At 35.4% G+C, this 13698-nt stretch overlaps 1 protein-coding gene across 3 annotated transcripts in view; it reads left to right on the top strand.

Annotated features, from left to right (window-relative positions):
* The window catches only part of ZNF148 (zinc finger protein 148), a 151827-nt gene that overhangs the window by 59329 nt on the left and 78800 nt on the right, over positions 1–13698 (top strand). For all 3 annotated transcript variants that reach the window (XM_074214701.1, XM_074214699.1, XM_074214700.1), the window contains one exon: positions 588–933. In XM_074214701.1, coding sequence (XP_074070802.1) covers positions 604–933 — 330 coding nt within the window. In that variant the 5' untranslated portion in view covers positions 588–603. The remainder of the gene's footprint in view (positions 1–587; positions 934–13698) is intronic.

The following is a 13698-nucleotide window of genomic DNA, read 5'->3' as shown; positions in this document are numbered from 1 at the left end:
CTTTTAGTGATACATGTTATTAACATCATATTTGTATCAGTGAAATGAATCTGTTAAAAGCATTCAGATTTACAAAAATGCTGTTATAAAGATAAACCTTTAAACCTTTAGGATTTAAACTTTTCAACTTAGGTAAGTTGGTTGTATCAAAGTACACCATTGGCAGTAATGTTTATTACTGGAAAGTGATGGGAACAATAATTTTTATTTTAAAAATATGCCTCTTCAGATTTCAAGCCTCTCTCCATTAGTTGCTAGAGTTTTTCTTTTCTTTTTTTAGCATGATGGATTTGTGATAGGAAATCAAGCTCTATTTTCATTAAGCAGTCAATTCAAGATATAAGTTTTATCTAGGGATGAAAATCTTGTGCTTTGCTGTCTAGCTGCCTTTACAGTTTTGGTTTTATATAGTCTTAAAATTACAGGCAGTTGAAAGTTTACATGTTCAAGTGTTTTTAATTTAAGCATGAGTAAATAGATTATTCCAGGAGATAATTTAATAGCTTATATATTAGACATTTTGAAGCTATCAGGTAGACATGTAAAACTGATTTCATGTGCCTATTTACTAAACTTGATCTTTTTAGGCAGTTACACTTAAGCATGAACATTGAAGACAAATTGGAAGGATTATTTCTTAAATGTGGCGGCATAGACGAAATGCAGTCTTCCAGGGCGATGGTTGTAATGGGTGGAGTATCTGACCAATCTGCTGTGTCTGGAGAGCTACAGGAAGCAGTGCTTCAAGATCGGAGTTTGCCACATCAAGATATCCTTGCAGCGGATGAAGTGTTACAAGAAAGTGAAATGCGACCACAGGAGATGATTTCACATGATGAACTCATGGTCCATGAGGAGACAGTGAAAAATGATGATGAGATGGAGACACAAGACAGGCTTCCTCAAGGGCTGCAGTATGCAGTTAATGTCCCTGTAAGTACTTACTGTACCCATATTTAGCTATAATTAGGAAGGGCATCTTAGTAATAAAGAGGTTTAAGTAATGGATAAATGATTGAAATACTTATTATTAATAGTAGAATTGACTATGGTGAATCACTGATTTATTCAGTATATGTACTGAAAAAGATTTATATAACGCTGACAAATCACATTTTAGATGACAAAAGTAACTGTTATAAAGAAATTTTATTATCCCTATTACTGTTTTTGTCAGTTTTTGAATTATAAGCACCTAATATTTGTTAGACTGAACTTAGCTGATAAAGCGAAACCTAAACAGAAGGCTTTCCATTGCTAACTATCACTGAAGGATTTGGGTCTCTTGTTCAAAGATTACCACCTGTAAACTGACCATTTTTCCTTCAATGGTGCTCCTTTAGTTTTTTTAAGCATAGTGTAACAGCCATCTAGTTTAGGCTGTACATGCTATTTTAGTTTTACTACATTGCATTTAGGGATTTTGGAGAAATTCCTGTCTATAGATCAGAAAAATAGCATACAGCAAGTACATAGTCTTATATTTCTTTTATAACTTGACCCAACAATTTGAATTCTTTTCAAGTCAGCTTAAATTTCTCTGAATAAGTCCTTTCTACTGTTCTGAGTCCAATTAGGGCTTTTCTCTCAGCTCCTTAGGTCTCTTTTTAACTTGGTAATCACATGAACTCTCATCGGGTTGCCCCCTCACATCCACCAGATGAATGGTATCTGAAAAAGCAGTTTGAAAGCAGCTTAAACTTGGTGAATGTTCTTGCTTTTGTTTTGTTTTGTTCTTGTAGCCATTTCTTTAGCATGACTGAACTTTTTTCTCTATCTTCATTTGTATCAGAGAAAAATAGTTAAGCAAAATCTGTTAGTCTAACAACTACATCTTTTCTTATTGATTCCATTTTCCCTTTGTCATCATTAAACATCTGAATATAATATTGGTCACTACATTTATTTGTTTGCCTTTTTCGATGGTTTTATTTTTATAATTGCATATATTATTTTGCTTACTTTACTGTGCATCTGTTCACATAAATCTTCCATTTTTTTCACTAATTCCTCATATTTGTTTTCTAAAGAGAACCTTTTTTATATTTAACTATATCTGCTTTACTTTTTATTTAGAGCATTTCATTATCCTTTTAGAAAATTTTTCCAAACAACTACTGTACTTTACTTTCAAAACTTTTTACAAGTTAAATAGTATATTCTTGTGTAACTGTCTATTTATTCCTTCAGGGTCAGTCAGCATAACCTGTCTTTTCCTTTTAGTTTCTCATCCTTTTTGAATTCAAGTTCTTCAAAATGGCATCCTTTATACTTCATCAACTAGTACCTATCTTTCATGGTAATCGTTTCTGTCTTTTATTTGTTTTTTTACTTAGAAATTCCCAAGGACTGGTATTTTTTTTTTCTTAATTTTCATGCCTCCTTCAGATTAACTTTTTTGGTGACTTTTTTAAAAATTGTTAGCTATTTCTCATTATGACCTGTTTTGATTCCTTTTGGCTTCTGTTATCACCTGAGTATAACTCACTCATAATGAATTTTTAACAGTGCTTAGGAATAGAACAATCTTTTTTTTTTTTAAACGGTGGGGTTAAGTTACTTGTCCATGGTCATACAGCTAGGTAATTATTAAGTGTCTGAGGTTGGATTTGAACTCAGGTCTTCCTGACTCCAGGGGCTGTGCTCTATCTAGTGCGCCACCTAGCTGCCCTGAATAGAGCAACTTTTTGATGACCAAGTGAGCAAAACAGGGTTCCTTTATTTTTCATGTTTGCTTTTGATCTTTAGGGATTATTGAATTCATCTAGTTTTGAAAGTGAATTAATGGATTCTCTGCCTGAAGCAGTTATATCTACTTTACTAGTTCGGTGGACAATTTGCTGTAGGACATTATTCAATTTTCTATTACTGTATTCAGTCAACCATTTATTTATTATCTATGGTATTTTTCCACTGTACTAGCTAGACATTGAGGATTAAAACAGAATGAATGAGACAATTCCCACTTGCAAGGAGCTTGCGCTCTAATGCAGGAGAGAAAAGAACAATATAAGCACATTTGTAATGTAACCAACCACAAATTATAATCCTTTTCTTCTAGAATAGTAACTTAGACACCTATGTCTGTATCACTTGAGCAGAAAGAATCTTCTAACCAGGATATATCTAAATTTCAAGTGTGCTATGTAATTATGTAGTTATGTAGAAATTGATAGACTTATTTTAGGTACAGTTCAAATTGCATAAAAATATTTATAAATCTTTGTATATTTGTATATATCTTTTGGCTTAGTGCCATTCATCCTTACTTTTGTCTCGTCATTGGATTTTGATGATTCTGGATGAGAAAGTCAGTCTGGAGATTTTCTGTAACTCTGCCTCACTTAAACCAATTTTACACATAAGTCAAGATGTCATCCTGTGATGTCATTGATCTCTTAAAAAAGGATGAACAAAACTATCTTGTGGCTTAGTGTTGGCCAACAAGGGAGAAGAAAATGTCCATGGTGTCTTAACATCATCTTTTCTCAGTGATGATGGCAGAGCCATTATTTTTGTTCTCTGTGTGTGTGTGTGTGTGTGTGTGTGTGTGTATGTGTATGTGTGTGTGTGTAAATATTCACTTCTTCCTCAGTCAAATAATTTGTATTTAATTAGAAATGATAAAGACAACTTTTTAAAAAAAAAATTTTTAACCTCCAGTTGAAAAAAGTCAAGATTTTGCGGCTACATTCTTCAAATATATTTTGCAAGAAGGAGAGTGTGTAGGGTTAGTTGACTTCTTTTTAAAAATAAATATTTTATTTTCTCTTTTAAATAATTCTATATAGTTAACTTGTTCTATGCGCTTTGTAATCTATCTTCAGATATGTTGGGCTACTTGTATCAGTAATTTGGAATGATCTTTCAAATTCATTATAGAAAAGGTCAAACTGCCTTTTCATGCTTGTGACTTCAATTCCTGTTTCTGTTAATTTATTTGCTTATGAAATAATTTGTTGCTGTGGCTCACATTTGATTTATGCAGGTTTGCGCAGTGTATTCCTATAGCTTGATATGAACCACATTATGGCCAGTTTTGATTACTAATGAGTCTACTTTAAGGTTTGAGAGCGCCAAAAGATGTTTTGACACATATATTAACTATCTATTGTCTTATATGGGACAACTTTAGTGACTTGCATCTGGGATTCCCCTCAATGCCATATGCTTCATGGAAGGTTTAACAACTAGTCCTTTCCTCCCATATTGCTATAGCTTTTGAGCGTTGTATTAAAGACAAGATTTGTTCGTCTTTGTCAAAGCATCAGAGTATTAATCATGTGGAACTTTATAGTTTTACTTAATATTTCAGCCACATGTTCTATAATTTTTTCTACAAGATATAATCTGTAATTTGAATTTTTTTTGCTGGAAAAATCCAAGGTGAGAATAGTTTTCTAACATTTTGTGATACTATGATAATGTTGTTTCTTACTGTTATTTAAGAAATAAGATCTGATAGGGTTTTTTTTAGATTTTATTTTCATTTAAGGCAGTGGGATCAAGTGACTTCTCAAGGTCACACAGCTACGCAATTATTGTGTCTGAGGTCGCATTTGAACTCAGATCCTCCTGACTCCAAGCTTGGTGCTCTTATCCGCCACCTAGCTGCCCCCTTTTCTGATTTTTAAGGGAATAATCCTAAAATTGTTTAATGATCCTAATTAGCCTTGCTTTTTTTCCAGAGATGGGCATAAATTTAAAGCATTGTAGCAGGACTTCTGGATATCAAGCAGTGAATTATAAAGCATTTATAAAGTGTCTACCATGTGAGAAACAATATAGTATAGAGAATAGAGAGCTGAGCTGTGGTCAAGCCCTATCTCTGATATTGCTATCTGTGTGACACTTAGGAGGTGAGGGAATCAGTATTTATTAAGTTCCTGCTTTGTGCCAGTCACTGGCCTATGTGATTCTCTCATTGACTTCTCCCAAACCTGGTAGGTTGATGCTTATGATATTCCCCTTTTAGAGTTGAGGAAACTGAGGAAAACAGTGGTGAAGCTCAGAATCATCCAGATAGCAAGCCTATCTGGGAGGTTGGTGCTTATATTATCCCCATTTTACTATTGAGGAAACTGAGGTAAACAACAGTGAAGCCCAGAATCATCCAGCTAGCAAGTATCTGAGGTTCGATTGGGAGGTCAGAGGTCTTCCTTACTCTGGACCCAGTGCTCTTGTCACTGTGCCACCAGCTGCTTCTAACCTTGGCAAATTGCTTTGACCAACTCTTAAGACTAAGATACAGAGAAGTTACCAACTCACATTGGTAGAAGGTGTTTATTTATCCCTGGAAGTTCCTTATAGTAAATAAGATAACAGATCCAATCCTTACTCCTTTCTGTCAGAAACTGTCTTGATCCTAGGGTCAACTAGGTGGTGCAGTGAATAGAGCACTGCCTTGGGAGTGTGGAGGAAATAAGTTCAAATCTGGCCTCAGATACTAGATTCAGATGGCTCTGGAGGAGAAAGTGAGACTGGTGACTTAGCATAAACCCCCTTCACTCAACTCTGATTCATGTGCTTGTCATGGCATCACCTCTCTGATGTTGTGGTCTTCTTTGAAAATGAAGGACAAAACATTTTTATGATGATACTGGGGAATTCAAATGGCTTTTTTTTTTTTTTAACAGTGTCTGCTATTCTGTAGAAAGTACTCTTTGCTGTTGTTGGGGTTTTAAAAATTAAATATTTTATTTATTTTTTCAACTACATGGAACAGAAGTTTTCAACAATCATTTTTTTGCAGCGTTTTGAGTTTTACATTTTTCTTACCTTTCTCTCTCCCTCCCCTCCCCTTGACAGAAATCAATCCAACATTGGCCATACATGTATAATCATAGGTGTTAGATATGTTGTGAGAGAAGAATCAAATTGAAATGGAGAAAAAAAAGTTCAGAGAAAATAAGGCCTAAGATAATTTTTAAAAATTGAATATAGTGAGTTTTGGTCTGCATGTAAGCTCCACAGTTCCTGCTCTGGATATTGATGGTGTTTTTCATCACAAATCTTTTAGAATTGTCCGATTATTGTATTGCTGAAATGAACAAGTTCATCACAGTTGATCATCACCTAATGTGACTGTTAGTGTGTATAATGTTCTTCTGATTCTGCTCGTTTCACTCAGCATCAGTTCTTGCAAGTCAGAAAGTATTCTTTGTCCAGTAGTGTCTGTTCTTTTGCCAGGATCAGCTTTTCACTGGAGTCACCAAGTCATGTACAATGAAATCTCTATATCTGGAATTTTCACGTTGCTTTTTCTGATTGTGTTGTTTTTTTCTTAACTATTTAGGTACTTGTACTCGATGAGGAATAAACATGAACCATGTCTTTTTTGACCTTCTACTCCATGTAGGAAGGAACTTTAAAAAAAATTATTTCTTTATTTATACATTACTAAAATAGTCTTATTGTAAGAGTAGACCCCCCCCCCCACAAAAAATAGAAAAACCTCATGAAAAGTAAGGTGAGAAAAAAAAATTGGACTTCAGTCTGTATTCAGATTCCATCATGTCTGTCGCTGGAATGGATCAAATTAAGTCCATCAGAGAAGTTGCTTCAATATTTTTTTCTTACAATTGTATTTCCCTCCATCCATTCCTTCCCACTCCTGTTTATTCTGTGCTCTCTCTCTCTCCTTTCACTTAATTCCTCCTTAAAAGTGTATTGTGGGGCAGCAGGCAGAGCTCCCACTGTGGAGCGAGGAGTACCCAAGCCCAAATCCTGCCCTAGACACTCAACACCTGGGTAGGCTGCCCAACCCCCACCACCTTGCAAAAAAACAAAATAAGTGGGGCGGCTAGGTGGCACAGTGGATAAAGCACCAGCCCTGGAGTCAGGAGTACCACCTGGGTTCAAATCCAGCCTCAGACACTTAATTACCTAGCTGTGTGGCCTTGGGCAAGCTACTTAACCCCCATTTGCCTTGCAAAAACCTAAAAAAAAAACCCCAAAACAAAAAAAAGATAAGTGTGTTGTGTCTGACTGTCCTCTCCCACAATCTTCCTGCTCCTCTTATCATCCCCCGCTATCCCCTTCCACTCCTTTTTCCTCTAGGATAAGATAGATTTCTATACCCTATTAAGTATGTATGTTATTTCCTCTCTGAGCTAATTCCAGTGAGAATGAAGGCTTACTCATTTCTCCTCACTTTTCCCCTTCCACTCCATTGCAAAGATTTTTTTTTCTTGACTCTTATATGAAACATTTTAGCCCATTCTGCCTTATTTCCCTTTCTCCCAGTACATTCCTTTTTCACCCACTGGCTCCATCTTTATATAATGTATTAAATTTACATATTCAGCTCTCTCCTGTGTCTTGTCTCTATATGCTGTAGAATATGTAGAATATTAAAGAGGTACAGTTAGATGATTTCCAATATTCTATATGTCTGTCAAATGCTAAACTGGGATTTAATGAAAGTGGACAGTAGGACATATGTGTTCTGTCATGGGTATTAATAATTCATATTCTGGGATGGACTAATAAAATATAAGCATGTTGTATCTGAATTGGTTGGTAAAAGTTAATGTCCTAATGACAAGAAGGCACCAAAAATCTATCCTATGCTCCCTTTATTAAAGAGTGTGATTAAACACATAGCACAAGGGACTCATGGGTCCATATAAATAAAAATATATAAATACATTATTTTAATGTTTGTCCTTCATTTTTGAAAATGACCACAATATCAGGGAGGTGATGCCAAGACAAGCACATGAATCAGAGTTGAGTGAGGGGATGATGGGCTAAGTCACCAGCCTCTTTTTCTCCTTTGGAGCCATCTGGGTCCAGTGAGTCCAGTGATTAGCTATGAATTAGGATGACTGGAGATGCCCTGAATGCAAGGCAATCAGGGTTAAGTGATATTTACCCAAGGTCACACAAGTAGTAAGGGCCAAATGTCTGAGGCTGGATTTGAACTCCTGTCTTCCAGACTCCCAAGGCCAGTGCTTTGCCTGCTGTGCCACTGAACTGCCCTTGGTACATTATTTTATAGCCTACAACATGCCTCATAAGAGTTATGTTTTGACTCAATTGGATTTAGAACAGTTTTTCTGTCTTACCATTCATTACATATGGTAATTACATTCAGATTGAATGAAGACTTTGCAAGTAAACTGAGTTGTCAAAATAGTTTCTTTGAATTGCTCATTGGGGCAGTCTTCTGTGAAGATCAAAATGAAGAGTACCTCAGAGAATAGCCATCCACCTTCTCTATATAGCTTTAAAAATGAAGCCTGAGAATGGTTTAATTATGCTGTCCTTAAGAATATAATCGTGGGGTGGCTAGGTGGTGCAGTGGATAAAGCACCAGCCCTGGAGTCAGGAGTACCTGGGTTCATATCTGGTCTCAGACACTTAATAATTACTTAGCTGTGTGGCCTTGGGCAAACCACTTAACCCCATTTGCCTTGCAAAAACCTAAAAATAAAAATAAAAAAGAATATAATTGCCATTCAAGGTTTAACTAGTTGTCTAGCCAGTGTGATTTAATACCAGTCCAATTTTTTTCCTTTTTTCTCACCTTATTTTTCATGAGGTTTTTCTATTTTTGTGGGAGGAGAGGGAGGTTATGTCTACTCTTACAATAAAAAATGTACTTCAGTCAGTGTTCAGATTCCAATGGCTCCATCTCTTGGGTGAGTTGCCTTCTTGATCAGAATTCCACCAGAGAAGTTGCTTCAATATTTTTTCCACAGTTGCTGTTACTAGCTGTATTTCCCTCCACTTTATTCCTCCCCACTCTATTCCTCTAATAGAGGAATGAAAATGTTTGTAAGATAGCTATTCTTCCTAAAGCTGACTTTATGAAAATTAAGGAATTAGTTCCAGGGATCCCAGTTTATATTAATCCATTATGGCTGGGGGTGGCTAGGTGGTGCAGTAGATAGAGCACCAGCCCTGGAGTCAGGAGTACCTGAGTTCAAATCCGGCCTCAAGACACTTAATAATTACCTAGCTGTGTGGTCTTGGGCAAGTCACTTAACCCCATTTACCTTTCAAAAACCTTAAAAAAAAGAATTTACATGTGCTATAATAGGAAGTGTGAGTAGAGGAAGGTAGAGTGGAAATAGAGTAGTGATTTTAGTCAGAAGACCTGACTTTGAATTCTAGGATGGGAACATAAATTCTGTAAAATAAAAGATGTTGGGCTAGAGTAGGTTCTTTTTTTCTTTTTTCTTTGTATTTTAATTTTTTCCAATTATATGTAAAGCTAGTTTTCAACATTCATTTTTTATAGTTCCCCATTTTTCTTCCTTCTGCCTTTCCTTCCTCCTTTTCAAAATAGCAAGTAATTTGATGGAGGTTATTCATGTACAATTATTTTAAACATTTTCATATTAGTCAAGTTGTGAAAGAATCAGTATAAAAGGGAAACAACCATGAAAAAGAAAAAAATACATTTTAAAAAGTGAAAATAGTATGCTTTAGTTTGCACTCAGACATTTCTGGATGTGGATGGCCTTTTTAGATCGTGTTTGTTAACCTGGGAACCATAGAACTTCAAAGAATTTGTTTCTAGACTTCAAGGAATTTCTGAATTTGGATAGGAATTTTATTTCAATAGGAATCTTTTTTTCAATATAATTGACTTTCTCTGCAATTCTATGCTTCTAAAAGCATTATTCTGAGGTATCCAAAGTCTTACTGGATTGCCAGAGAGGTCTGTGAACCAAAGGGGAGGTTACAACTCTAGGACTAGATGATATCTAGGATGAGTTTTAACTTATATTAATTAAGTTCAGTTTTAACTACTGTGTATGTTGTGTGTACATGTATGTGTGTGCATATATCTAGCTTAAACTACCTTTTGGAGATAATGGTTGCTATAAATTTACTAGCAGTTGTATAAAATCATAATTTTTTTGTCTTAAATTTCTTTAAATTTCTTTCAACTTCACAGGATGCCTTTGATTTTGAAGTACTGTAATTTGATGAACTAATCTTTTGTTCAGCCCATCTAAATTATGTATTTGTTTTTTGTACTATCTGAATGATGAGGTTGAGCTAATTTACCTTGAACATCCTTTCCTTCTCTATATTCATGGTCCTGTGATCTCTCAACTTTTGTATTTTACATAGAACAATCATGTCTTAAAGGACACATTTTGGATATATCCATTCATTTTCTTTCTTTTCCTCTTTCTATATTATAAAGCCGTATTTTTTCTTTCCAAAGTACAACAGAGTAAACTGTACTCCTGGCCCATTCCAAGTGTTCTAGTCTTTTTGTACCTTGTTTTTCTCCATATAATGTGTGGTCCAGTGACATTGACTTCATTATTGATCTTCATGTTATACTCTCATCTTAAGATTCTAAGCATGGGTTTATCACCCATGCCTAGAAATATCTTGCCCTTTTTCCTTCTGACTTCTGACTTCCTTCATATTTCTCTGCTAAAGCCCCACCTTCTTCATTTCTTCTTAATTTTAGTGCTTTCCTGTTGAGACTATCCTCTGTTCATCCTGTCTATAGCTTGTACAGGATTGTCTGCATGCTGTCGTCTTCATTAGACTGTGAACTCCTTTGTCTTTGTATCCCCAATGCTTAGCACAGTCAGTGCCAGACACATAGTAAGGGCTTAATTGTTTGTTTGCCAGATATTTACTTCAAAGGTTTCAGATGAGAATTATCTATTTTATTTCCTATAGCTTTCCTGATGAATACTGTGAAAGCATTTTTTCTTTCTTTTTGACTGCAACAAGATATTGAGCTAAAGTTTGTTATTGGGTACACAGTCTGGACCATGATCCCAGGTTCTTTTCATGTTATTCATTAAATATCATTTAAATTATTTTCTCTAAATACATTTCCTAATCTTTAATATAGAGTTTTTATATATTTTTTTTTTTTTTTTGTTTTCACTAACTCACATAGCCTAACACGTTCTTCTATCTGGAAAACCTGAATGTCTCAGGGTAGTGATAAATGAACACTTTTCTAGACAACAAACTGAAAACATTAGGGTACTTAGGAATCAGTGTTGAGACTGGTCTTATTTACTATTATTATAAATGTTCTCAAGACGCATTATGTCATAGCTATCCTTGAAGCCAGGAAGATCTCAGTTCAAGTCCTGCCTCTGGCAAGCATGAGGTGTTGGATCCCTTGGAAATCACTCTCAATACCATCAGGAGTTCTCTAAAGTTGCAGATTGGTAGAGCTGTCTTCCTGGGTAGTTATCGAAACCAATGAAACTATAGGTCAGCCTTTTACAAATGAATGTGACTAAGGAGTTCCACTTGAAACTCAGGATTGTAGTAGACACCAAGATTTGGCAAGACTTATTGGTAGCTTGGATATAGATGTGAAAGAAAGACAGGAATCAAATATGATATCTAGGTTTCTAAATGGGCAACTAACATAGTATCCCTTTATACCATGGTAATAATACTTTCCAGTTAACATTATCATCATCAATGAACAAAGAGTGCCTTCTCTCTATCATTTACTGTGGGTGTAAAGAGGTTTCAGAGGTGGACTGTCTTTTTTTTATGAACATTTTATTTGTTTTACAATTTTATATATATATGTAAATAATAGTTTCTTCCAATCATTTTTTTGCAAGATTTTGAATTTTGCGATTTTTTCCCCTCTCCCTTCCCCCCATCAGAAGGCAATCTGATAGTCTTTAACATTGTTTCCATGATTTGCTTAGATCAATACTGAATGTGTTGAAAGAAAAAATATATCCTTAAGGAAGAAAGAAAATGTTATAGACAACTTTTAAAAAAATGAAAGTCATCTTTCTTTTTTGGTTTATTTTATATTATTACAATAATCTTGTTGTAAGAGTAAACATAAACTCTCCTCCCTCTCCAAGAAGATGAGAAAACTCAAGAATAGTGAGGGAGAAAAAAAATGTACTTTAGTCTGTGTTCAGATTCCATTGACTCTGTCTCTGGGGTGAGTTGCCTTCTTTATCAGAAGTCCACCAGAGAAATTGCTTCAATATTTTTCCCACAGTTGCTATTACTAGCTGTATTTCCTTCCACCTTATTCCTCCCCCACTTTCTTTTATTCTGTTTTCTCTCTCCTTTTGTCCTGTCCCTGTCCAAAGGTGTGTTGTATCTTTCCCACAATCTTCCCTCTCTTCTATCACCCATTCCCCCTTTTCTTCCCCCTATTCCCCCTTATCCCATTCCTTTCTTCTCATTTTTCTCTAGGGTAAGATAGATTTCTATATCCTATTAAGTGTGTATGTTATTTCCTCTTTGGGCCATTTCTGATGAAAATGAAGGCTCACTCATTCCCCCTCTCCTCTCCCCATCCCACTCCATTCAAAAAGCTTTTTCTTGACTCGTGATCATGTGATATATCTTAGCCCCTTCCTCTCCTTTCTCTTCCTCCCAGTATTTTCCTTTATCACCCATTGACTCCATTTTCTTACTATATTATACCATTATATTCAGTTCCTTCTTGTGCCCTGTCTATATGCTCCTTCTAACAGCTCTTATAAATGATAAAGTTCATGAGTTAGCAATATCTTCTTCCCATGCAAGAATACAAACAGTTCAACACCATTAAGTTCCTTATAGTTAGTCCTTCTTCTCCACCCCCTCTATGGTTCACCAGAGTCCTGTACTTGAATATCAGACTTTCTGTTCAGCTCTGGTTGTTTCAGTAGGAAAGTCTGAAAGTCCCCTGTTTTCATCGAAAGTCCATCTTTTCCCCTGAAAGAGGATGTTCAGTTTTGCTGGGTAGTTGATTCTTGGTAAACCAAGAACTTTTTGCCTTTCAGAATATCATCATCTTCCAATTCCTATGAGGTCTTAATGTAGATGCTGCCAGATCCTGTGTAATTCTGACTATAGAGCCATGGTAGTTGAATTGTTTATTTCTGTTTTGGAATTTGGCTATAATATTCCAGGAAGTTTTTCTTTTGTGATCTCTGTCAGGAGGTGACCGGTGAATTCCCTCAATTTCTTTTTTACCCTCTCTTTCTAGAATCTTTTAGGGCAGTTTTGCTGTATTATTTCTTGAAAAATGAAGTCTAGGCTTTTTTTCCTGGTCATGACTTTCAGGTAGCCAATAATTTTTAAATTGTTTCTCTGGATCTGTTTTTGAGGTCAGTTGTTTTTCCCAATGAAATATTTCACATTTTCTTCTAATTTTTGATTTTTTTGGAAGTTTTATTTCTTCCTGATTTCTTGCAAAGTCATCAGCTTCCTTTAGTTCCATTCTGCATTTGAAGGAGTTATTTTCTTCAGAGAACTTGTTTATCTCCTTTTCCAGCTAGCCAATTCTACTTTTTAAGGCATTCTCCTCATTTGCCTTTTGTTTTGCTTTTTCTATTAGGCCTAAACTGGTTTTTAACATATTACTTTCTTCAGTATTTTTTGTATTTCTTTCACCAAGCTGCTGATTTGGTTTTCATCATTTATCTGCATCTCATTTTTCCTCCACCTCCCTTAATTGCTTTTCAAAAGTCTTTTTTGAGCTCATCCATAGCCTGAACCTATTTTCTATTTCTCTTAGAGGCTTTGGATAGAGAAGCTTCGAATTTGTCATTTTCTGAATCTTCCATGGGACCAAAGTAATTTTCTATGGTCAGATTCTTCTTTTTCTTTTGTTTGCTCATTTCCTCAGCCTAAGACTAATTTACTTCACTTCCAAGGCTTTGAGGATTTTTTGGAACACCCCCCCCCCCCCAAGGTCTTATGCTCTCTTGCTTGTGCTTTGCTATGTAG

The sequence above is a fragment of the Macrotis lagotis genome, chromosome 1, assembly GCF_037893015.1.
Source record: "Macrotis lagotis isolate mMagLag1 chromosome 1, bilby.v1.9.chrom.fasta, whole genome shotgun sequence".
Taxonomy (NCBI): domain Eukaryota; kingdom Metazoa; phylum Chordata; class Mammalia; order Peramelemorphia; family Peramelidae; genus Macrotis; species Macrotis lagotis.
Note: the sequence above shows the minus strand (reverse complement) of the source record. Positions and strands in the feature narration are given on the sequence as shown.